This window comes from Eublepharis macularius, chromosome 3 (assembly GCF_028583425.1).
Source record: "Eublepharis macularius isolate TG4126 chromosome 3, MPM_Emac_v1.0, whole genome shotgun sequence".
Taxonomy (NCBI): Eukaryota; Metazoa; Chordata; class Lepidosauria; order Squamata; family Eublepharidae; genus Eublepharis; species Eublepharis macularius.
This window is the reverse complement of record NC_072792.1, coordinates 80230440-80256662: the sequence shown is the minus strand read 5'-3', so window position 1 is coordinate 80256662 and position 26223 is coordinate 80230440. Positions and strand designations below refer to the sequence as shown.

Below are 26223 nucleotides of genomic sequence, written 5' to 3'. Positions count from 1 at the left end.
GTGGAAAGGGAGCATACAAATGCTTCAAATAAATAAAGTAACACCATGAGCTGTAACTAGTATGAATCCACCCCAGAAAAAGAGGCAGATCCCAGCCCCCAGGTGACAAATGGCCAATCCAAGGGAAGAAGGGAAAGAAGTGTGGTAAAGATTGTATAAGAATAAGTGCACCCTTTTATTTTGGGTCTCATTTCTTCTCTTGGGGGTACCCAGCTTCAGCTGTCACAGCACTAATCTTTGTATACTGAAGGAAAAGGAATAGCCCTGGGAATGATTTTGTTTGTGTGCATATACCTGAGTGAAATCCAGGCAATCTCCTACTTGCTTCCTTTGTTGCACAATACACCCACTTTCCCCCCTCTTATGTATGGGTGTGCATTATATTTCTTATCTTCTCACAAAGCAGGAGAAGACTACTGCCTCTCAGGCTTAATCAACCCAGACTTCAAATAGGGAGGTGGGCATCTCGGGTTAGCCAAATACTCCCTTTTGGACCTAACATTAACTCTATCTAATAAGTAGAAAGCAGCACTACCTAGTCTGAAATAATCTATCTTAATATATAGGACTCTGCTTAAAATTTCAATACAATGCTTAAAATCAGTGCATTGTGACCAGACCCCATTCAATAAGAGATCTAAGTGCTGGATCCAAATAACTGTGAATGCACTCTGCTCACAGAAGAGATCTTATAAGCCCATCCCTTCCACTGCCATTCACTGTGCTCTATGAAAATCCACTCTTTGGGTCAGCAGATTCTCAGAGCCAAGCTACAAGTGACTTTTTTCATGTGGAGAACACTTGATTGTTTTCGCAAGTTTTCCTGGGAACTGAAGTCTGAGTGTCCTTCCCTTTTGCAAATCATTCCTCCAGTCACAAGCCTGCTGGACAAGAGGGCTCTCAATGATCAGGGCTCATTTCAAGGGGGAACGCACAGGAACGCAGTTCCGGCAGTTCCCCAAAGAGGTCACATGACAGGTGGCCCCACCAACCCGACTCTCGGTCATTTTGGGCCCATTTCGTCCTGGATTGGGGCCAAAATGGATCAGATAGGGTCTCTGACGGGTGGTGGATCACTCTCCCACTCAGCAGCGGCCCAATCCTGACCATTTTGGGCCCCTTTTCAGCCATTTTCAGTCCCTTTTTGCCATTTTTGGGTCCAATTATGGCCCTGAATGGCCAAAACAGCCAGGATAGGTGATGTCAGGGGATGTAGCAAATGCAAATCAGTTATGCTAATGACACTTCTGGTGATGTCAAGGGGTGTGGCATATGCTAATGAGTTGTGCTAATGAGTTATGCTAATGAGTTCCTCCAGCTCTTTTTCTACAAAATGATACCTGTCAACGATTGTTTGGGGGCAGGTAGCTGCTACTTTCTCCCTGGGTGTCCTGCTCCCAGGGAGCTTCACTGACACAGCAGCTTTCTCCAGAACAGTAGGCTTGTGACTGGAGGAACGATTTGCAAAAGCTGCTGCTGCCGCCGGCTTTCTCTGGCTCTTCAGGCAGCGATTCTAACAGAGAGAGGAAGGACACTCGGACTTCAGTTCCCAGGAAAACTTGCAAAAACAATCAAGTGTTCTCCACGTGAAAAAAGTCACTTGTAGCTTGGCTCTCAGGCAACAGTCTGAGTTTGGAAAAGGAAATCAGTTAAAATCAGTCCCTCCACTTGCACAAATGTAAGAAACTTTTGGATACAAAATAATTTAAGGGTTATATTTTTGAGAAAGGCTTTGCTTAACCATTTTGACTGAAAGCCAGTATTTTTAAAAGAAAGCAGATGATCTAGTCAATTATCATTTGTTTTATCTTGCAATGAAATATTGCAAAGCAATGCAATGAAATATTGTAGTATTCTGCAAATTTAATGTTAAATGGGTGTGTTAATAAATGTTTACAGTTACAATTGAATCCAATTTATAATTGTAATTTGAACCCTATTTCTGGAAGAAAAATAATTCTTAATGGGATCCTGTTAGATCCTTTGATCTTTACAGGTAAAAACAAGGATGTTTATTAAAAAGAAATATCAAGGAAAGAATAGCACTACTTAAGAAAGACATTACTTCAGGCTAATTAAATGCTAAAGCTCAGTAAATGCAGTTGTGATGATTATTGATGGTTTTGATGGTACTAGACAATATAGTCTACTTTCCATTCCATTTTGTAATATCAATCCTCTATAAAAAGCAAGTGTTTCAATTTACATGTGCCATGTTTTTAACAGTGCAATCCTAAGCAGAGTCACTCCAGTCTAAGCCCATTGAAATCAATGGACTTAGACTCAAATAACTTTGCTTAGGATTTCACTGTAAATCTGCAAAAGACAGCATTCTCCTTCCTTCAGCTGTGTCTCCTGATGGTATTTTGGGAAGGAATTTTTTTTTTCAAAACCTAGCCACATTGAAATCTAACTTGGTTATCTCCCTTTTGTCCGTATGTGCAGATAACACCCTCAAAATATATATTGTGTAAAACAGGGGTCATTTTGTAGAAAAAGAGCTGGAGGAACTCATTAGCATAACTCATTAACATATGCCACACACCCTGACATCACCTATCCTGGCTGTTTTGGACCCAATCCTGGCCATTCAGGGCCGAAATTGGGCCCAAAATGGCAAAAGGGGGCTGAAAATGGCCAAAAAGGGGACCAAAATGGTAAGGATTGGGCCACTGCTGAGTAGGAGAGTGATCCACCACCTGTCAGAGGCCTGATCCTGGCCGTTTGGGGACCAATCCTGGCTGTTTTAGGCCCAATCCTGGCCATTTTGGGCCCAATCCAGGCCAAAATAGGCCCAAAATGGCCGAGAGTCAGGTGGGTGGGGCCACCTGTCATGTGACCTCTTTGGAGAACTACCAGAACTGCGTTCCTGCATGTTCCCCCTTGAAATGAGCCCTGGTGTAAAAATAAAACAGTAGATTGCTTCAAAAGAAGCAAACAGTAGATTGCTTCAAGCACACAGCTCTGTTAAATCAGAATTATATATATTATTATCTGCTAGAATGACCTTATACATTAAAATTAACACTTTGGTACACATAAATAGAGCTGTTAATATTACTTGGAAGATTTCTATATTTTTTCCAAGGTGCTAATTGTGCTGAAAAAAAGTTAACAACACTGAATAATTTTTAGGCTAATATTAGAATTATCCTCATAACATGGTTTAGAGGAAGTATAGAAATAATAAGGATGAAATTATGACTTTTAAATAGAATTGAAATAGTCAGAAGTATACCATATACGTGTAAAGCATATAAACTCAAGTTTATACTATATAAATTTTTAAATTCTGCTGCTTTACAAATATCTCTTTCTGAATTCTTATTATTAAGCTAAAAGTAACTGGAATATAAAATAGATGATTTGTGAGTATTATATTGCAATCCTAATCAGAGTCACACACTTCTAAGTACTTTGAAATTAGCAAATAGCAAAACATTGCTGAGTGATCACTTTTATGATATATGCAATCATGTTACCTGACTAAAAAAGCACAAAGAATAACTAGGCAAAACATTACTGTGATTTTGAGGAGAATATCACCATTGTCCCAGTAATATGAGCTGCCAGTATTCATGTCATGTTGTACTGTAGAAAGCTTCCTGATTTTCAAGATCATATAAGCCATACAGGAAGGACCCTAACTTCTTTTAATAGCGGTGCTACCAATCTTTTGGTTATCCATGATAAGAGAGGAATGTGGAATAAAATAATGACCATGTTGTTTACAGTATTTGAGAAAAATATTTCTGAGTAACTTGTTATTGATTTGCTACTAGAGAATACCAGCAATATTTAAGCTGAATTTCTGAAAGAGTTCTAAATTCACACGAAATCTGTTTGAATCAACTGTGCTTAAAATGAAGGCACCAACATAGAACCAGAACATGATTATTTGGGCAGTGACAATCTTTGTATGTTGGAGATAATGTCATAACATGTTATGCTGCAGATTGTGCAACAGATTATGTGAGTTTTTGACACAAAGACTCAGTTTGCATTATTATCTCTAATTATTGATCAAATTAAATAACATCAAAATCTACATTATCAAATACATAAACATTGTGTGTGTGTGAACCAATTTCCATATTAACTCCATTTACATTGCACACCTTGAGGCCCACTGTGTCACCAGAACCTGTGTGCCCATGTACCTGTGGCACCGCTCATCTGCTCCCTAAGGACTAACATGGGAGAACCTCACTGGTGGCTGAGTCTGGCAAGGTGCGGCAAGGCCGCTGCCAAGAACATCCACCCTGCCATTCCTCTGACAACCCTGCCAGCATCCTGCAATGGCTGTGCCACCCCCATGAAAAATGCGCAAGTGGCAAGCAATGGTGCAGCCAATGCATGGGCCACGATCTCTGCTGTCTGTTGACACCTCCATTCCCCCCACTAGAGAGCAGGCAGTCAGGGACCACATGCCCTACAGTCACGGCACTGCATCGGGGTCCCTGGCCAGAGGGAAGCCATCTAGAGGAAGCCCGGGTGCTGCAGGGGCAGTCCCATCACCGATCAGGCATGTCCCAGGGTGCCCAGCTACCTCACATGGCCCGGGTAGCAGACTTCAGAGTGACAGCAAATACTGGCAAAGCACAGTAACAGCAAATGCTGGACAGCATGCTGGCAAAGCACAACCTACTGACAAGGCTGGTCTCCCTCACCTGGCCACACAGATATGGGTGTAAGGTGGTTGGTCTGCTCCTTGGCCCCAACCATCCAGCTGCCACCCAGCATCTCTACATGCAAATGAGGGGGGCATCCTGGCAGTAGCTGATCTTGGCCTTGACTTGCCAGGGAGGTGCCCACAGGAATTCAGCAGTTGCCACAGCCACCACCCCATATTCCCACACAGCTGCTATCTGGCTTCCCCACACCAGGGTGTGAGGGCCACTTTCCGTGACCAAAAGGATGTTTCAGAGAAGGTGGGTGGGGAGACTGGGAGTAGGAAGCTCATCCAGTTCAGGTGGCCATTGGGCTACCTTGGCCGATCTTTTGAGACTGTTAACTCTCTGAGTATCACTAGAGAGCTGGCTTGTGCTGGCACCACCACAGGTGTGCTCCCTCCTCCCTGGACTGGTATTCCACATGAAAGCACTGATCCATGTGGGTCGATGCCCCCCTCCATCTCTTTCTTTTTCGCTACTTCCTAGGTTAATGGTCCCAGTCAGGATGGGGGAATGATAGGAAGACACCTTTCCAGACCCCCACATTCATTGATGAAGAAAAGAAACTCCTGGAGATGGGGAGCTCCCCCCTATGGGCATGTGTGTGCAGCGTGTGGACTGGCCCATCCCCATCCCACAGATTATCCTCACTCCCCAGGCCACCATGTCCATCTGCCTGGTGCCACAGACTATAGCAGTGCTGAGGGGAGCTGATGGCATTCTCTCCAAGATACGGGTGAGATCCCATGTTCCACTCCATTTGCCTTGCTGCCATGTGAGGGGTGCTTCGTGAGATGGGGTAGCATGCTGTGGCAGCCCCCACGGGATCAATGCTGCCCTGTTCCATTCAGGGACCAAGCCACCCAATGGGGAAGAGGCAAGTGGTGGATTCTCAGGGCCACCACTTCTCTGGAGGTACAGTGCCAGGGACCATCCCCATGGATGTGCCATGAGGGTGCCCAAGAAGAGAGTGGGGGTAGGGGGAGCTGCTGTCAGCCAGTGTAAATAAGTGAGACAGGCCAGCCACCTCCACAGTGCCTTCTTACCTGTTGGTGCACCCTTGCCCCTCCCTGAGCAAGGAGTCAGGGGATGGGTATCCTGCAAGGGAACTTGAGTGATAGTTGTTAGACTGCCAGGCACAGTGGCACAGTGGACTGAGGCACAGTGGCCACAGTCTTCACTCACTTTGCTGTGAAAGCAGATCAGAGTCCGCCTCCGACTTGGAGACCTGGCATGCGGGCACATGGAGGGTGCCGCTGGCAAGTGGCAAGACCCCCCCCCAAAGAGAGTGGAGGCGGCCCGCCACCACCTCCCCGAGCCCGCCATGCCCAGCAGCCGCAGTCATCAACCACCTTGCTGCATAAGTGGATAAGTGTCCACCTCCTACCCGAAGGTCTGGTGGGTGGGCACATGGGGGGTGCTGCCGGTGAGTGGCCAGACCCCTGCCCCTGAGAGGGGAGGCAGCCTGCTACCACCGCCCCAAGTCCACCAGGCCTGGCAGCCGCAGTCCTCACCTTGCTACGTATGTGGATAAGTGTCCTCCTCTGACCTGGAGGCCTGGCAGGCAGGCACATGGGGGATCCCCCTGGTGAGCGGCCAGACCCATTGTCCCCTGAGGGGAGGTGGCCTGCCACAACCTCCCCAAGCCCACCAGGCCCGGCAGCTGCAGTCCTCACCCACCTTGCTGCGTACGCGGATAAGTGTCCGCCTCCAACCCGGAGACCTGGGGGGCAGGCACATGGGGGATGCTGCTGCTGATCGACCAGACCCCACCCCCTAGAAGGATGGTGGCCCACTACTGCCTCCCCAAGCCCACCATGCCCAGCAGTTGCAATCATCAACCACTTTGCTGCATTAGAGGATAAGTGTCTGCCTCCTACCCAGAGGCCTGGAGGGCAGGCACATGGGGGGTGCTGCCGGCAAGTGGCCAGACCTCCTGCCCCACGAGGGGAGGTGGCCTGCCACCACCTCCCTGAGCCCGCCAGGCCCAGCAGCCACAGTCATTTACCGCCTTGCTGCATTAGTGGATAAGTGTCTGCCTCTTTCTTGGAGGCCTGGCAGGCATGCACATGGGTGGTGCCCCTGGTGAGCGGTCTGACCCCACTACCATGAGAGGGGAGGTGGTCTGCCTTCAGGACAACTGCATGGGGCCAAAGTGAACTGGGGGTGGGTGGCTCCATTTGTGTTGAATGGGAGTTTCCTGGGGGCATCGAATTTGGGAATGTATAACTCCAAGATCCATATTGCAAACTTGATCAAACTTGGATGATGGCTGGAGAAGAGCCTGCTGCACATTCCCTGTCAAAATGGGCTCTCTACATGCTAAGGGGGCCGCTCTGGCACTGATGAACTCCGGACACTGAACACATTCATTAGCGGGACAGGTTTGGTTCTGTTCGTCTGTTCACGTTCATCATCGGGAACGAACAATGAACAGCCTGTTCATTTTTTCCCCCTGTTCATGCCCATTTCTACTCAGGACATTTTCAGTCAGAAAACAACAAAGTGTTTTACTGCAGAAATGACAAATTCAAAAGAAATGGTGTTGCCCTAATACTGAGGTGAATCATAGCACAAGCATTCGAGAGCTACAATGCAAAGTCTGACCGAGTAATATCAATAAGACTTCAGGCAAGGCCTGTTAATATACTCATCATTCAAGTTTATGCCCCAACTACAGATGCTGAGGAGGAAGAAATCAAAAACTTTTATGTAAGTGTCCAAGATGAAATTGATCACACACTTAAACAAGATATGCTGATAATCATAGGTGATTGGAATGCAAAAGTAGGAAACGAAGCAGAATCAAACATTGTGGGAAAATTTGGACTAGGACCACAAAATGAAGCAGGAGAGCGATTCATAGAATTTTGTGAAGCCAATCACCTATTCATTGCTAACACATGCTTCAGGCAACCAAAAAGACGATTGTAAACTTGGAAATCACTGGGTAACCAATACAAGAACCAAATAGATTACATAATTGGAAGAAGAAGATGGAAAAGTTCTTTCAAGTCTGCTAAAATAATACCAGGAGCTGAGTGTGCTACAGATAATAAGTTGCTAATATCAAAAATTGGAATAAAGCTGAAGAGAAACACTAAAAGAATCATAGTGCCAAAATATAATCTAAAGAATATTCCTGAAGAATTCTAAGTCCAGGTAAGGAAAAGATTTTCAATACTAAATTTAATTAACCAGAAGAAATATGGGCTGAAACAAGAAATATTATCAAGGAAGAATGTGCAAAGAGTATTCCTGTAGCCAAAAAAAAGGAGACGTCTAAATGGGTGACTGAGGAAACTCTTAAAATTGCTAAAGACAGATGGGAAACAAAAGCTAATGTAACGCACCAGGGAATTTCAGAAGGAAATCAGCATGTGTTTTATAGATTACACCAAAGCTTTTGGTTATGTGGCTCATGAAAAGCTATGGAGAGTGTTAAAAGAAATGGAGGTGCCACAACATCTGATTGTTTTGATGTGCAACCTGTACTCTGGACAAGATGCTACTGTTAGGACAGAATACGGGGAATAAATGGTTTCCAGTTGGAAAAGGTGTCAGACAAGGATGCATATTCTCTCCCTACCTGTTCAACCTCTATGCAGAGCATATCATAAAGAAAGCTGGATTAGATCTAAAAGAAGCTGAAGTAAAAATTGGTGGAAGGAAAATTAACCATTTGAGTTATGCAGATGACACCATGCTATTGGCAGATACTAGTGAAGACTTGAAACAACTACTGATGAAGATTCAAGGAGAAAGTGCCAAAGCAGGATTCCATCTGAACATCAAGAAGACAAAAGTAATGACTACTGAGGAGTTATATAATTTTAAAGTTGACAATGAGGAAATTGAAATTGTTCAAGATTTTCTATCCCTTGGCTTGATCATCAACCAACAGGGAAACTGCAATGAAGAAATCAGGAGACTGAGACTTGGAAGAGCAGCTGTGAGGGAGCTAGATAAGATCCTTAAAGATAGAGATGTCTCTCTCGGAACGAAGATCAGGATAATCTAAACAATGGTATTCTCCATTACGATGTATGGATGTAAAGTTGGACAGTGAAGAAAGATGACAGGAAGAAAATTGATTCATTTGAAATGTGGTGCTGGAGGAGAGTTCTGTGGATACCATGGACAGCCAAAAAGACCAATAAGTGGGTACTAGATCAAATCAAGCCTGAATTCTCCCTACTGTCATGTATGTCTCTGCCCAGCCATCCATGCCAATTTTGATTCTACTGCTCAGTGCTTGATCCTGGATGCTGGATGCTTGATGCCAGTATTTGAAAACAGAGGCTTGATGTACTTTGATTTGCTCTTTGTTAGTGTTATAACTGTTTCCCAAGCTTTCAGGTGGCTATCTACTGGACTCTACTGTTATGACCTTGGGCTCCCTATCAGACTATGATATGTCTTTCTCCTTGGCAACGAAGCATGATAGCACAAATATGTAAAATGTTCTCACAGAGAAGGAGCAGGGAAACTTCGTTGATAACTGGGAGGGGGAGGAAAAGAGTGAACTAGAAAAGAACTGTTTCTTTCTTGTGTTGTCATTCTGGTCAATCTCTAGTTGAGCTGCTTAGGCATTTATATTACTCCTAAGTAGACCTATGGAACTGTATATTGAAATGAACTGATTTCTAAATAAAATCCATTTGACTAAGTACTGGTGCCTTACTGCAAATGGGCCAGAGATCTGTCTGCAGTATCCTATCATCCATAGCCTGACACCTGCAAGCTAAAATGACAAAACTGAGGCTATCGTACTTTGGTCACATTATGAGAAGATAAGATTCTATTTTCACAGTGTGCAGTTGTGGGATTTGGGGTTATTCATGGATTGTCACAGGTTTGCATATGGGTGATAGTGGTACTTGCTTTCCTTTCATCACAATTTTGGAGTAGGTGGTTTGGGCATTGGGCATGGATCCATTTGGGGGAAAACAAGGCCTGTGAGCTCAGTTTCCCTATTATGGGCATTCCCTTAAGGGATCTAGGGAGTGATGCATGGCAGGTGCATGCCCAGCTAGGGAGCTGTTAGGACATCCTCACTCCCAGATGGCAGAATATTCTACTATCTACCACCTCATGGTTTCCCCTGTAATCAGGGATATGAGGGAGCAAGAGTGGTCATCGACTGGCAGGCAGGTCAGCCAATGCTTGGACCCATGCCCTATGCCATGCCAATGCTCTGTGAGCTGCAAATCAATACAGCTGTGGCCTTTCAACTCCATTATGGTTGTCTGGTGTATTCTGTTGCCTTGTGCTTTGCCTTCCTCTCCCCATCAGTGCTGGCTGATGTAATATGTATTCAGCATTGTATTTTTCCTCAAGGTCTGTCAGACAAATCAGTTTCAGAAATATAGAATGCATCATAATTGCATCCATTTTACATTTAAAATTATGTTTAAAATATTTTAACAAACAATATTTTAAACAATTGACTTACTGGCATCAATCAAATAATGTCCTGAAGTATATCTTCATAGTTATTATTTCGTTTTACAGGCGGTTTGACAGATCAGTGGAGAAATGGAGGAATTTCCACCATGGCATGAAGAACTTTAACATCTGGCTAACTGAGGCAGAACAGAATTTAGCTAAAATACAGATGGAGTCTGAAGATCCAAATATTTCCAGAACCAAACAATACCTCAAGGTAAGCTGTAATGTCTTACGATATTTGGTCACTGTAAGAATCTACAGACATATACAAAATATATATGATGTTAATGTATTGTTTGTACAAATATATGATCTTCAGCTGCTTCTGGAAGCTATAACAATGTTACTAAATGAGACCCATTGTATAGAACATACTATTCTTTTTTTTAATTATTTGCTACTGCCTATGTGTTTCTGGATTCACTTCAATGGGCTGATTGAAGCTCAGTGATCTGAGACCATCTTTTTTTCCATATGAATCTTCCTACTCGATTCCAGGTACCTTCCAAGGTTAGGTTGGTAGTGGCTTGAGACAAGATCATGTTTATAGTAGCATCCTTGTTATGGAACACATTCACATGTAAATTTATGTCAGTAATGCAAAAAAGTAACATTGATGTTTGGGTTAATTTTCAGAATGAAAACTTCAGCATAAAGTTAACTATCAGAATCAAAATTTTTGACTTTTAGACAGTAGTTTTTTATTTATTATATGGTTATCTAGGATATGTATGGAATTTTGCATATTTCCTGCTGTACATAAGCCACATTAGCTGGAGCTCCATGGACAAAATCTACTAAGAACTTGTAATGTGGTTTTAGGACCATAAATCCCTCATTCTCAACCTAAATAATGCTTAAAGCCTAAATAATGCGCAAGTATTTGCCTAACTTGTGTCCCAGACTCTTCTAAAAATCTATATAGGTTGTCATCACCATCTCACATACTAGTAATTAAACAGTTCTTATATAGTGGTAAATTATAACTTGGCACGACAGATTCATGCATAAGGCATGATTTGGCCAGTTATCTCAATTTCATTTCTGCAGTGTCTTTGGGGCTTCTTTTGAAGATTGATGAGAATTTTCAATTAATACAAAATGCTATGGCAAGATTTCTTTCTTGCAAACTATAAGTAAGCAGTAGGGTTCAACAACATCATTTCCTGATGTGTGGCATGACTCCCTTCAAAAAGCTTGAGGGAGGAGGCCAAGGAGGACAAACCAGCTTTTAGTCCCAGTTCAGAAGACAGTACAGCTAGAGAAGAGGTGGATTAAGGTGGCACTCAACCCCTACCTGAGGCATGTCTGAGGCCAAGGGAAGGTGCTTCAACCGAGTTAGACCTGGTACATGATGGCTGGTGCTACGATTCCTACAAACAAAAATAAAATAATTTAAAAACCTTGTATTATGACCAGCCACACAAAGTGTTATGCAAGCTTTTGAGGTCACAAAAAATCTTCATTAGACTGGATTTTAAATTTTAAAAAATAGATAGAAAGCAGATTTATGGGGGGACGTAATGTTAAGACATATCCTCTGCAAGATGCAAGCAGACAATTTGTGGTGTGGTATAGTCCATAACAGTGGGACTTTTAAAAATGAAATATTTAATTAGCTATCTCCTTGGCACATCTCCTCATGGTTCTTTCTTTAGGAATAACATTAGCTTGAATCTCACTTAATTTTCTGGGTGCAAAGGGGAGGGGTTCACATGTTCTCCATCCTGCGGCAACCCAAAACACCTCCTGAAATTCTGTTACTGGAATAGATTAGGGAGGAGGATTGGAGGTCTCCCATGGGAGGGGTGAACAGCAAAAATCACCCCCCCCCTTTGTACCCACATATCTAGGCATGCTCAAAGACTTTAATCAAGATGTGCATTAGCTTAAACTGCTTCTCAAAACTTACTAGCACTATTATAAATTATTCTACAGCATTAAATAGTAGAATAGTTTTAGTGAAGATTTATGTGTTGCCTTTGTAACACAGTCATACTTATGCCATTCTTAAATTTATTTTTAATTTCATGAATTTAATTTTAATGCAGCATGAAGGAACAAATTCTTTAGGGGCTACATAAGAAGCAGTGTCCATAACAGCTTATCGCTGAACTGGCTGGTCTGGGCAATGAATCAGAATATGCTTGGATATATTATATCCAATTGCTCTCATTAGCTTTAAATTTTTAATAACTATTTTTTCAATGATCAGATGTTGGGTTTATTAATTATAGTTAGTCCTCTGATTGTAACATAATCTAATTATGTTAGATTCAGATTAGATTGTTACATTCAGAATATTACTCTTTGATGTGTATTTTATTGCATTTGTGATGCTGAAGCATCCTATTGACTGACTGCACAAACCACACTTCACACCTCCCAGCTTTGAGGGCTGACCCACAGCACCTCCAGGGACTGGGCACGCAGAGTGTGATTTGAGTTATTTATGAGACTGAAAGCTCTCCCTTTGTCAAAGGCCATACTTCCCAATCTCCAGTTAGTTTCTAGGGTATACTCATGCACAAGATATGAATTCCAGACTTCAGCTTAATAAAAGACAAGTAATTGTATTGATTAGAGTCTCCACAGAACAAGAAACACTCTCTTCAGGCAACAAGCAATAAAACAAGAAATTCCAAACTTTTGCTAAATATTAAAACCTGTCTGTGTAAACTTAAAAGCTAGCTAACTAAGCATCTCTAAATGGTTTCTGTAGTTGCATATCTCACTCATCTATCACATGGTGAGCCAAGTGTCTTGCCATTAGTCAATCCAGCATAACAACATGCTAAGGGTGATAGAATAGAATAGCACTGCTTCTGAATTGAGTGAACTGAGAAGCCATTTTTCTGTCCATACTGAGTCACATATCATGGCTTTACCAGCCTATCTGGCAACTCAGGAACCAATCAGGGTTAAGCCATTAATTGGCATTACAGCTGTGAGAAATCTAGGAAGTAAAGTACAGAGCTCTCATGAGAACAGTCCCTCAAGGGTAGGAAGTCTAGGAACTGTTCTGCAGATGTTCTTAATCAGCTGTGCAAGGCAACAAATCCTTGCAACACTTAAAGCTTGAACCGAAGTTCAGCCATTTTCTCTCTAAAAACCTACTCACAAGTTCACAACCTATCAGTTTCCCTATACTGACCTAGATAGGTGAAATAGAATGTTCAGTAGATCTGAGAATGAAGCACTTTTTCAGAGCAGATTTTGTGAAGGAAGGAAAACCTGATTTCATTTTGACCAAAACCTCTCACAGAAGATAGCTGAGACTAGGAAAGCAGTCCTTTGAAAAAGTAAGGGATTGGAAGTCCTGAGACAAGTAAGAGATTGGAAGTCCTGAAACAAGAGGAAGGAATAGTACAGAATAGGTGGTTAAAAGGTGCAAATGGAAGAAAATCACTCTGATTTAGTCTTTTCTTAATATTTTTAAAACTTGATTTTGATTTATTTAATATTGATAGTAAAGCTATTTAATTTTCAGCTGTAACTCAGGACAAAATCTTCACAGATTGTATGCTTTATCCAAGAGAATATCCTCATAAGAGAAAGCAATCCGATTCTTATTTAAAATTTTCATCTCCAGAGTGAGCACAGGGGAGAGTGATAATATTAGTACATTAAAAGGAGCAGGAGAAAGGTATGCTGAAATAAATGTACAGGTGAGGAGAACTTGATGTATCTTTCTTTACCCTGTTGCAGTCAGTTAATGTAATATTTTTCTTCTAGTTTATCTGATATTAACTTATTGTATATTATCCATATGTAATTCCTCTGTTTGGATAATTTGTTTATTTACCTGCTACATTTTCCTGAGCAGAAATGCAGTGTGGATTATTATAATACAGCAATATCCAATGATGCTACCCCCTAATATCAAAACATGTTAGGAGAAATATACTTTAAACAGCATAGCAGAGCATTCTAAAGCATGGGAAGAAACAGTGCTCACCTGTACCATCAATTTTTTTGGGGGGCATGTAATTTTTGTGAACCACTGCACTATTCCACTTTACAACTAGTGGACTCATCTATAAATGCACTTTCCACATATGGCCCCTCCCAATCTCTCAGCTGCTTTTAAAGAAAATTTAGAATCTTTAATCAGCAGTTCTCACACGTAGGGGAGATCCAATCTTCCCTCATCTGGTTTGGCCTGTGTCTCTGTGTTTGTCTCTATCACCTTTACAAGCAGATAGGCCTACTGAGTAACAGTAGAACAAATCCTAAGGTTCTGTTGCTGTCTTTCTCACAGTTTGTCCAGTTCTGTCTACCTTCCAGCAAGTAAAAGTAAAGAGTCTGCCACTGTCCCATGCTGGGGGAGTGTGTCTTCTGTTGTTTGGGAATATAGCCTGAGCCTCTGATTCATCCTCTGCTCCACATGCAGTCATCAGGTGTTTGTAATTGTCAGTGGGTACGAGCAAATCCTTTCCCCCCAATAGTAGGTGCAAAACCAGAAATGGCTTATACTAACAGGACTTGTACAACTGAGAGAGCCACTAATGTTATGCAATGGTTGGTGTAGTTTGGAAACACTAAGCCTGGAAACATCAAGTTGATTCTGTTCACCAGGAAAATCATGAAATTCTTCTGTTTGGTCATATCCCTGTCATGCAGGTATTTGCAGGGTTGTTCGCTTTCCCATTGCTGTTCAGGAAACTGACAGTAGCAGTTTTGTTCAGTCATTACAATGTTGGCACTGCAACCTTGTGTAATAGAAGAGTACACTACCCACAATCCTCCTGATACATGCAGTCTCCATTTTATGTGAATAGGAAGACCATGCAGTTATTTTTCAACTTTGGTACGTGCAAATGTGTACCCTCAAAAATCTAGATTTCCTATTACATGGGTCGAAGCTAAAAAATGCAATCTCTTCCTTATGTGCAGCTGGATATCCAAACTCACAATGACTGTCCAGGACAATGGTCACATTTCTGATAACAACCAAATGTCAGTACTTTAGCTGCATTAAAGATTGAATTGGATTTTATTCCCATTTTGATTCTTTATTGTTCCGGGATACATCCATAGTAGATAATCATTGGAGAAATAGGGTCTTGAGAGAAGGGTGGGTGAGAAATAAAAGCTTGAGGAAAAGGACAGAGTAGGAAAAAAAACCTGAACCAACAATGAGTTCCCAATCAGAGAGAAGACTTGGAAGATGTTTCAAGATCAGGAAACCTATGGAAGAAAAAGAGGAGTAATGGAAGAAATGAGATACCTTGGTGAGATATCTTGTTAAAAGCCTTTTGAAAGTCCAAGTGTCTATTCAAAAAGAGTCCAGTAGCACCTTTAAGACTAACCAACTTTATTGTAGCATAAGGCTTTCGAGAATCACAGTTCTCTTTGTCAGATGCATGGAGGGCAAGAAGAAACTGGTCAGATATAGAGGAGGAGAGGGGAGGGAGGAGTAGATGCAAACAGCTGCTTCTGATATGGAGATCAGTTTGCTTCTGTTAAGGAAATCAGTTACTTCTGATAATGAGATAACCATTCATAGTCCCTATTCAGTCCCAGCCTAACTGAGTCAAATTTATATATGAATTCCAATTCAGCAGCTTCCCGTTGGATTTTGTTTTTGAAAGGTTTCTGTTGAACTACAATGACCTTTAAGTCTTTGATGGAATGTCCTGGTAGATTGAAGTGTTCTCCCACTGGTTTCTGGATGTTGCCATTTCTAATGTCAGATTTGTGTCCATTTATTCTTTTGCGTAGAGGTTGGCTGGTTTGTCCAATGTACAGAGCAGAAGGACATTGTTGGCACATGAGGGCATATATCAGATTGGAGGATGAGCAGCTGTAAGAGCCAGAGACAGTGTAGTTGATGCCATTGGGTCCTGTAATTGTATTCCCTGGGTAGATATAAGGGCAGAGCTGGCATCTGGGTCTGTTGCAGGGCCTGGTACCTGTGCTGGTGACTCTGCTAGCCAATTCATGATTGTAAGTGAGAAGTCGTTTAAGGTTGGGGGGCTGTCTGTAGGCAAGGAGAGGTCTTCCACCCAGGGCTTCTGAGAGAGAGGTATCATTTTCCAGGATGGATTGTATCTCACTGATGATGGGTTTGAGCTGGGAACTATAGGTGACAACCAGTGGTGTTCTGTTGTTAGTTCCTTTAGGTTTGTCCTGGAGCAGGCTGTTTCTGGGTACTGGTCTGGCCCTGTTGATTTGTTTCATCACTTCATTTGGTGGGTACTGTAGTCCCAAAAATGCTTGTTGTAAATCTCTTAAGTGGGAGTCCCGATCAAGAGCATTGGAGCGGATATGATTGTAACGTAAGGCTTGGCTGTAGACAATTGACCGAGTGGTATGTTTAGGGTGGTAGCTGGAGGCATGTAGATATGAGTATCGGTCTGCGGGTTTCCGGTATAAGGTGGTATTTATCTGTCCATTATGTAGTTGTACAGTGGTGTCCAGGAAGTGTACCTGTTGTGTAGAGTGGTCCAGGCTCAGGTTGACAGTAGGGTGAAAGTTGTTGAAGTCCTGATGAAATCTCTCAAGGGCTTCCTTCCCATGGGTCCAAATGATGAAGATGTCATCCAAGAATCTTAAGTATAGTAGTGGTTTCAGTGGATGGGAGCTGAGGAAGCATTTCTCCAAGTCCGCCATGAATATGTTAGCATATTGTGGTGCCATGTGTGTGCCCATGGCTGTGCCATTAACCTGTAGATATAAGCTGTCACCAAATTTGAAGTAATTGTGAGTGAGTGCAAAGTGGAAACATGGCTAACTCCTCTGGATCAAGTGTCTATTGAATCTCCATCAACATTCTTGTTCAGTTTCTCAAAGAACACCAAAAGGTTGGTGATGTAGGACCTTCCTTTGCAGAAGCCATGCTAATTTTCCATCAGCAGACGTTTCCCCTTTATCTTTGATTACAGTTTCTACTAATTTGCCTTAGGGATGCTGAAAATTTCTCTGTGAACACATTCAATAGTCAAATTTCAATAGTCGATTTTACCGTGTTTGAAAGTAGCAATCAAATGTGAGCTGATTAGTTGGGTCTGTTCAGTTTTTGCTGAGAAGCCATTCTAAACTAGTTTGCTTCAAGTTTCCCCAAAGTGGTGCATGCACAAAGACACTGGTGATTCAAACTGACCTTTCAGAAAGAACTGAATATACTTGGGTTTGAATTGAGCTCAAAATTTCCACAGTACTAGAGATCTTGCACAAGTGGAAACGTGAGGAAAAGGCTTTGGTAGTTAAGACTTATAGTATCCCCACTTGCATTTTTACTTGTGCAAAATCTTGTGCAACCAGTTTCAGAACACAATAACATATATTATATGGAGATAAGTGCTTGATGTTGTGCTTGATCTCTTGTGCAAGTCTGCTTATGTTTCTGTGTGAGCACCACTGGATCCAAGTCATCGTATTTGAATGAGTAAAGGAATAGAGGTATGCAATTTTTTATTTCAATTCATTTTTTTAAAATGATTTTATATTCATTATTAATCCTATTTTTGTTGTTTCCTCCAGCTTTAAGGTTTTTGCTTCTCCCTCTGCCATGGCTGGGACTATTACGTAGGCTTGTACAAATATTATTTTAATCATAACTAATGTCAGAAAACATGGCATTGCATTCCTCAGGTTGCACTAAAGTACAGCAACTTGGATATATCAAAGCATTTGAGGCCAAGTAGATAATTCCTAGTGTACTTTGTACTAGGGCTCAGGTTGGTGGTTCAGCCAAAGTATAGGAGGGAGGGAAGGAAGGAGGAAAGTCTTCATGTCAGTTATTTTATCTCCTCTTTCACTTTCTCTGAATTCTATGAACTCTGTACATGAAAGCATCAGAATAACTAAGAGACCCAATTGCAAAGAACAGGGCTGAAACATATGATAACACACACACAAAATCCCAAACTGGTTAGATCTAATCCAGCAATGTCCAGATTTGAAACTGAAATACATTTTTTTCAGTGCACACCTCTGTGCACCAATGGCTATCACAAGGAGAGGGGGAGTATTATATTTTGTCCATAGTGAATGCAAGAGATGCTGCTGTAATGTCCAGAGGCAGATTTTTTGGTCTGCACCTTGTACTGTTCTTGTCCAGGTTCACAGTATAGTGGAACAGACTAAAAGATGCCCTGCTTTTTTGTGAGTAGCAGCTGTATGTGTAAGTTTAATAGATCAGTGAGGTTGCAAACACACTTGTGTGCATTTACCTGTAAAAAAGTGTTATAGCATGTTCCATACTATTTTGAGGAACCATGGTAGGATATTATTAAATTAGACAATGAAGTCTATATGGGCTCTTGAGCAATGTGATGTTGCCAGTGCTTCCATTGTGATTCCTGTCTTATCCCCCACCGTCTACCCTCTTAATGTCAGGATTAGAGGTGGGCACGGTCCGCATAACGGACCTAATTTCGTCACGAACTTACCCAGTTCATCCTTCGCGAACACGCGGGCCGTGGGCTTGTGTTTTTCTCACGAAAGGGCCGAACATTGGGGCTTTCTGTCCGTGTGTCCGTTGGCCCGTCATGCCAGGATTCCCGCTCAAACAATTTCCTAGGCAATGGTGTGGAGCCACCTTCCCCGTTTGGAACACACCAATCTTAGCCCAGGAAACCTTGATTGGCAGTTCTGTCAGCCAAACAGAGATCACCAGCCTTTCTGCATAAAAGACAAAGCGCGCAAAGCCCCGCTCCATTTTGCTGGCGCGGGGACGCGAGTTAGCTTCTAAGCTTAGCAACTGCTTGCTGTGTGGAAGTTTTTTTTTGGTGAGAGTGCGGCTTGGGGCTTTGGGGCTTTGGGGCTTCAGGTACAAGAGAGCTTTCTCTTTTCACCATTCCTGTTTAATTTTTTTTCTCCTTTCAATTCTAGTTTTCTTGAGAGCACTTTTTAAAAAATCCTTTTACCGCACTATTGGGTTACTCTGATTTGTTTCTGCATTTTTCGAGTCCTTGGGTTCTTCTCGGGCTTAATCCCCCCTCGCCCCCAAAAAATCTCTTCCTTTTTTCTGGGTTGACAGTGGGTTCTATTGTGCTCTGACCCCACCCACTCACAGACCCACAGTGGGTGCAAGGCAGCTTTGGGCGTTGTCTGCTTGAGTTCTTGCCTTCTTTCCCCCACGTTCTTTCTTGGCTGCTGATGAGATGCTAGGGGAGGGAGACTGCTATTAGGCTCTGTGAAACACCCACTCTTTGACGACCGGCAGCATGCTTTGGGGGGCTCTCTGCTTCACTTCTTCCTAAGCCCTTCACTCCCTAAATAGTGGGTGACTTGGGGGGACATTTCCTGCCTGGCTTTTGAGGTGCAAGGGGGAGACTGCTACTGGCCTCTGGGAAACACCCACTCTTTAACGACTGGCAGCACGTTTTGGGGCTCTCTCTGCTTCACTTCTTCCTAAGCCCTTCACTCCCTAAATAGTGGGTGAATTGGGGGGACATTTCCTGCCTGGCTTTTGAGGTGCAAGGGGGAGACTGCTACTGGCCTCTGTGAAACACCCACTCTCTGATGACTGTCAGCACGCTTTGGGGGGCTCTCTGCTTCACTTCTTTCTAAGCCTTTCACTCCCTAAATAGTGGGTGACTTGGGGGGACATTTCTTGCCTGGCTTTTGAGGTGCAAGGGGGAGACTGCTACTGGCCTCTGTGAAACACCCACTCTCTGACGACCGTCAGCACGCTTTGGGGGGCTCTCTGCTTCACTTCTTTCTAAGCCTTTCACTCCCTAAATAGTGGGTGACTTTGGGCGAGCTTTCCTGCCTGGCTTTTGAGGTGAAGGGGAGGCTGCTACTGGCCTCTTTGAAACACCCGCTCTCTAACGACTGGCAGCATGCTTTGGGGGGCTCTGTGCTTCACTTCTTTCTAAGCCTTTTACTCCATAAAAAGTGGGTGACTTTGGGGGAGCTTTTCTGCCAGGCTTTTGAGGTGAAGGGGGGGCTGCTACTGGCCTCTGTAAAACACCCGCTCTCTGACGACTGGCAGCAGGCTTTCGGGGGCTCTGTGCTTCACTTCTTTCTAAGCCTTTCACTCCCTAAATAGTGGGTGACTTTGGGGGAGCTTTTCTGCCTGGCTTTTGAGGTGAACGGGGGGCTGCTACTGGCCTCTGTAAAACACCCTCTCTCTAACGACTGGCAGCACACTTTGTGGGGCTCTCTGCTTCACTTCTTTCTAAGCCTTTCACTCCCTAAATAGTGGGTGACTTGGGGGGACATTTCCTGCCTGGCTTTTGAGGTGAAGGGGGGCTGCTACTGGCCTCTGTGAAACACCCACTCTCTGACGACTGGCAGCAGGCTTTCGGGGGCTCTGTGCTTCACTTCTTTCTAAGCCCTTCACTCCCTAAAAAGTGGGTGACTTTGGGGGAGCTTTTCTGCCTGGCTTTTGAGGTGAAGGGGGGCTGCTACTGGCCTCTGTGAAACACCCACTCTTTGACAACCGGCATCACGCTTTGGGGGGCTCTCTGCTTCACTTCTTTTTAAGCCTTTCACTCCCTAAATAGTGGATGACTTTGGGGGAGCTTTTCTGCCTGGCTTTTGAGATGAAGGGGGGCTGCTACTGGCCTCTGTGAAACACCCGCTCTCTGACGACTGGCAGCAGGCTTTGGAGGGGCTCTGTGCTTCACTTCTTTCTAAGCCCTTCACTCCCTAAAAAGTGGGTGACTTTGGGGGAGCTTTTCTGCCTGGCTTTTGAGGTGAAGGGGGGGCTGCTACTGGCCTCTGTGAAACACCCACTCTCTGACGACTGGCAGCAAGCTTTGGGGGACTCTCGGCTTGACTTCTTTCAACGCCTCTCTAGAGTGTCTTTTGTGGTGCATTCTTCCCTCTCTTCTGGGGTCCAGCTGGTTGCCACTTGGCTCTGCCCTTCCCTGCTCCAAGCTTTTGAGGCTCTTTCCATCCCTCCCATGCCTTCCATTCCAGCAAGGGGCATTTGAATTGCTGCATGATCTCCTGTTGCAGAGTTGGTTTTCACTCAAGTACATCCATTCATTTCCCATCATGGGGAGTTGGTCTCCCTGCCCCCAGGGAGGGCATCTGTTGTTGATGCAGCCCCATGTAGGTGGTTTTTGTGGGCAGCAACCTCTCCTGGACAGGAGCACAAGTCTCCCTCCTTCCACCAAGGACGGGTAAGGGTCAGTCAGAATAGGGGAGAGGAAGTTGTTGTTGGTCTTAGTCTTTGGAAAAGTGATAATTGAAGAGTGTTACATGAACACTTTTGGTGGGGAAAGTCTACTAAAGTGAAAATCTGTGGGAAAAACAAGGTCTACTGAATCGAACTGGTTCTCAAACCGGTTCTTGAACCGGCCGGTCCGTTTAAAAGTTCGTGGTCTGTGGTCCGTGAAAGTCCACGAACCACGAACCGGCGGTCTGTGGCCAACTCCTGGTCCGTTCCCATCTCTAGTCAGAATCATCCTCTGTGCATCACACTAGGGTAAGAAAAATGATTTCTGGCCATTTCTATGACATTCTTATGCCTCAGCCTTAACAAGTGGACTAAGACTCCTCATCGAGTATTTGTCTATCATACATTCAGTGGTTTTCAGTGATTAATCATTATGCCTTTGCCACCAACCCCCCCCCCCAAGTTATTTTCTTCCAAAGAAAGAACATTGCTCACATAATCATTTCCCATCAGCAGTTGTTGCTTCAGATTGATCCAATTTAAACTCTTCAGTATTGCCTACCAAAACCACATTCTTCCTATCAGGCCAAGATTCCCTCAAACATACCCTTCCCTGACTGAATAGCTGCCCTCTCTTACTTCTTGAGAAGTAAATCCTCATTTCCCCCCTTCAGCCTAGGTGGCTGAAATCCTCATTTCACCCTAGGTGGCTGAAATCCTCATTTCACCCTAGGTGGCTGAAATCCTCATTTCCCCCCTTCAGCCTAGGTGGCAACCAGAACCCTCATCCTCTCTTGTCTTTCTGAGCCCAGAAAGAAAATAATCTTTTGAGTTGGAATCTATTATCTGCAGCTGGGGTCAAAATTTGCCCCTAAAGTCTATGTTTTTACAAGCTCTAAACCACTAATGTTTTTGCAGGAAATAAAATGCTAATTAATACATTCATGGTGCAATCCTAAGAGAAGAACACTACAAAGAAGTGATTCTAAGTCGGTTTACACAGAATACTGCTCAGGTATATTCAAAAGGGCTTAGTCCCAGGAAACAGTTCTTAGAATTGCAATGTGAATGTGTCCTTGATCCTCTTTTTTTTCCTCAGTATTCCTGCCAAGTACCTTGTGTTATTAAGATCCCTCAAAAGCCCCAAAAAGAAAAAAAAACTGAGTTAAATTCCTGATAATGTGCAAATATAAATGAAGTAAACAAAAAACAAACAAAATGAAATACTAAAGAAATATTAAAATGTTATAGCTACAGTCATGATCTAGTCAAAATGCAGTATGTTAAATCCCATCGATTTCAGTTGGAGCATTAAGCACTTTAACTACTACCATAGAAATCAATAGGATTAAAAGTACTTCACTTTGACTGGATCATGCCTTAAATGTTTAATAATGAAACTGGCACTGTTTTTATATATCTTCTAACTAGACTCAGCATACATTTAAAGATGTGCTACTTAATGGTAATTATAGATTTAATCAATGGACTTGTGCACACAGAGCAAAAATATTCATTTGTTTCTCCTAGGAATATGATTGTGCTTAATTGAAAGCTGAATAACATCTGCTTTAGTGTTCTTTTGTTTGTGTGCTAAAAGTTTAAAATTGACTTTTATAAACAAGCCAATGTTCGTTGTCCCAGTGAGACTTGATACAAAATGGATTTTTAATTCCAAGACAGCATATTGCGATTAAATATCCCATTGAGGTTCATATTTTTGTTTTCATAGCAGAAACTGAACCCTGATCTGTTTATGGCTCCTGAGAGAGTGCTATTCTTGTATAATTTTCATAGACAAATAGAAGGCACTTAAAATACCTCATATAAATCATTTGCTGAAAAGTTTTTTCACAGCTGGCTTTTAAAATTCAAGGTCTACAATATATGTTTACCTTAGTAGAAGTGATTCTTAAAGGATGCCACAATATGCAATGAAATGTCAGAAAATAGATTGTTTCCATGCTAAGTAACAAAATTAGAAACTAATGACTGATGGGTTTAATAGTGCATAGATTTAAGGTACTATCCAGCCAGTGGGGACACTGAACTTGTACTTACTCTTTCCCATTCAAATAAGTGGTTCATAAAAGGGCTTAATTTTGTCTGCAGTGCAGTGCATGTGCATGCATGTGTATTAATGCACATACAGAATCAAATCATGCACTTGGATATTAAATATTATAGGTAAGGTGAGATAAAGAGAAAATCAGATTCTTGTTGGATGGTGCAGACAGAAAGTATGTGGCCTATTTTTTATTACATTGGCAAGAAAATAATTGTAAATGTCTCTCTTAGGGGTGGTCGTCACTGGGAAATACACTCAAAACTGATTTTGAATAGCCACAGCTGAGTAACAGTACAACAATATTACAACACTACAAAAATTATAGGTGGAGGAAGGATGGTGTTTATTTTCAGTGAGACCAAAGGCATACTTTCCATTTGGGAATCTTTCCTTCACAGTTTTCTGTCCCTCTTTATTCCTAATGCTGAGATCAACACAATGTAACAGACAGTACAATTGGACTATTCTTCATTACTTACATTTTTTTTCAGAAAAGCCTAAATGCAGCCATGCCTTTTGCCCTGCTATTGCAATTTGTCAGTGAATCTGAGTGAGATAGAAAAAGTTTTTAAAAACCACTTAATGAATAGGTGGAGGAAGGGGAGAGAAGTTATCACTTTTCATTGAAACCAAAGGGATATCGTTATAGATTTTCCAGGCTGTATAGCCGTGGACTTGGCATTGTAGTTCCTGACGTTTCGCCAGCAGCTGTGGCTGGCATCTTCAGAGATCTCTCAGTGTCACAGTGTCTCAGTCTGTGACACTGAGAGATCTCTGTCTTTTGGTGCTACTCCTCTGAAGATGCCAGCCACAGCTGCTGGCGAAACGTCAGGAACTACAATGCCATGACCACGGCTATACAGCCTGGAAAAACCACAACAACCATTGCTCTCCGGCCGTGAAAGCCTTTGACAATATATCAAAGGGATATATTCCATTTGGGACACATTGGGGGGGGAGGGGGGAAACAGCAATGCCATTCAGGGAAAATTTGTTTGCTTTTCTTTTAAGGTTTTAAAACAATGTTTCTGTTAGAAGAAGAAAAAATCAGCTGCCCATAGTTAGGACATCATTGCAGGATGATGCTATGTGGAAACTGAGGGGAGCAGAGAAGCCACAGGAGTTGGGTTGCTGAAACAGGGGAAATCCTCTATGTGAAAACAGCCCTGGAAACCTTGACAACACCCTGTGTCATAAAAGAAACAAATAAACAAACAATGAAATCTAAGCAGAGTTACTCCAGAATAAGCCCATTGAAATCAATCATTGACATCATTATTTAGGATTGCACTGAGAAACAAGTAATCCCTCCCATGCAGACAACAAAAAAGAATATAACCAAATAGAACAATACAAATATGCTGCTCAAACTTTGGCAAACAATTAAAGACATTTGATAGTCCTTTCTCTGATCCATAGTGCAAAAGAAACCATTCAGAACACCATAATTTGAGAGAAGCAGAAAAACTTGAGAATTTCTTTTGTATCCCAAGTCAAATAGCCCTAGCCCTATGCCTGACACATGCAGCCTGTTAGTTATATGAGTAGTGAAATCCAGCTAAGTTCTCAGTTCAGGGGAGCCTGTGTAGGGTCCACCTGCTCAAGCAAACAGTAGTTTCTCACCAGATTTCCTTCTAAGTCCCAGCACTGAGGCAGAAACCAGAGGACTGTGCTTGGGAGGTGGCCCTCTAAATCCCAACTAAAAGTTACAAAAGATAACATGAGCCAAATTTACCTAAGCACTGGATTCAGATTGAAGCTGTTGAACCAACGAGACATCACTCAGAAATAAGGTATCAATGGTTTATTAAGAAGTAATTAAAAGACTAAACTAGAGAGTGCACATAAAAGGAAAGATAAAACAAGAAAGCTAAATATTCTGACACCAACATACTTGTCAGATAGTAAAGAGTCCAATAGCACCTTTAAGACTAACCAACTTTATTGTAGCATAAGCTTTCGAAAACCATGCTACAATAAAGCTTATGCTACAATAAGGTTGGTTAGTCTTAAAGGTGCTACTGGACTCTACTATTTTGCAACTACAGACTAACATGGCTAACTCCTCTGGATACTTGCCAGAGTAGATGTTCAACAATACAAAGTCTAGCTTCAAAATTTCCAGCATCACAGAGTGGTTGTAAATCCAAATAAGACTCCAGGCATCAAGATAGAATTGGTAAAAGGTAAGAGGGGGTGGTCAATCACAACATGGGGCAGTGAGGAAAGGGCTTGAGTTTTTGCAGCTTGCCACATCAGTGCCCTTTCTCCAATTGGAGTCAAGGTAGTTCAAGATGAGCTTAATAAGATGAAATATAACATGGCCAGGTGACCTTGGTGCCTGGCCTTCCTTCCTTGACGTTAATACCATGCTCCATCAGCAGTTTTGAGGGAGCCTTCATTGATTTTGGTGCCTTGACTCCCCTTTCTTAGCAGTTTCAAGGGGCCCCGCACCTGGAACCCTAGCAATGCTTGAGATGGCATGTAGAATTAACTCATCCTTTTCACATAGGCACAGACCAACAATTTAACCCAGAGAGCAATTGCCCCCTCATAAAATGTTTTTTAAAATTTAAAATATATGGCTTATATGTACAACTTACCTGCTACCAAGCAACAACACTACACATGATACCAGCCCATCAATCTAGATTACATATATATTGGGAGCACATAGCTGAGATGTGCAGAACAGAATTCAAAGGGTGAACCCAGTGACCTGACCAGTCCCACAAATAACTACATTTATGAAATGTATTTCTGCAAGGGCTGGCCTCTGGATCTGTTCATCAGACCTCCAGTACACTTGGCCTTGTCAGATATAAATATAGCCAGGCCAGAAGTGATGCAAGGTTGGCAATGGATGGCAACCATTCCCCTCCCATTCAGAGGCAAGGAGATGAGAAGCACAAGAAGATTAATTTGGGCTGCATCAATCCAACAAGGAATCCTCA

General features: G+C 42.7%; 1 protein-coding gene across 1 annotated transcript in view; it reads left to right on the top strand.

The window, feature by feature from the left end:
• DMD (dystrophin) overlaps positions 1-26223 on the top strand; it is a 2144806-nt gene that overhangs the window by 1185452 nt on the left and 933131 nt on the right. The window contains exon 43 of the mRNA XM_054973282.1: positions 10188-10338. Within this exon, the coding sequence (XP_054829257.1) occupies positions 10188-10338 (151 nt within the window). The remainder of the gene's footprint in view (positions 1-10187; positions 10339-26223) is intronic.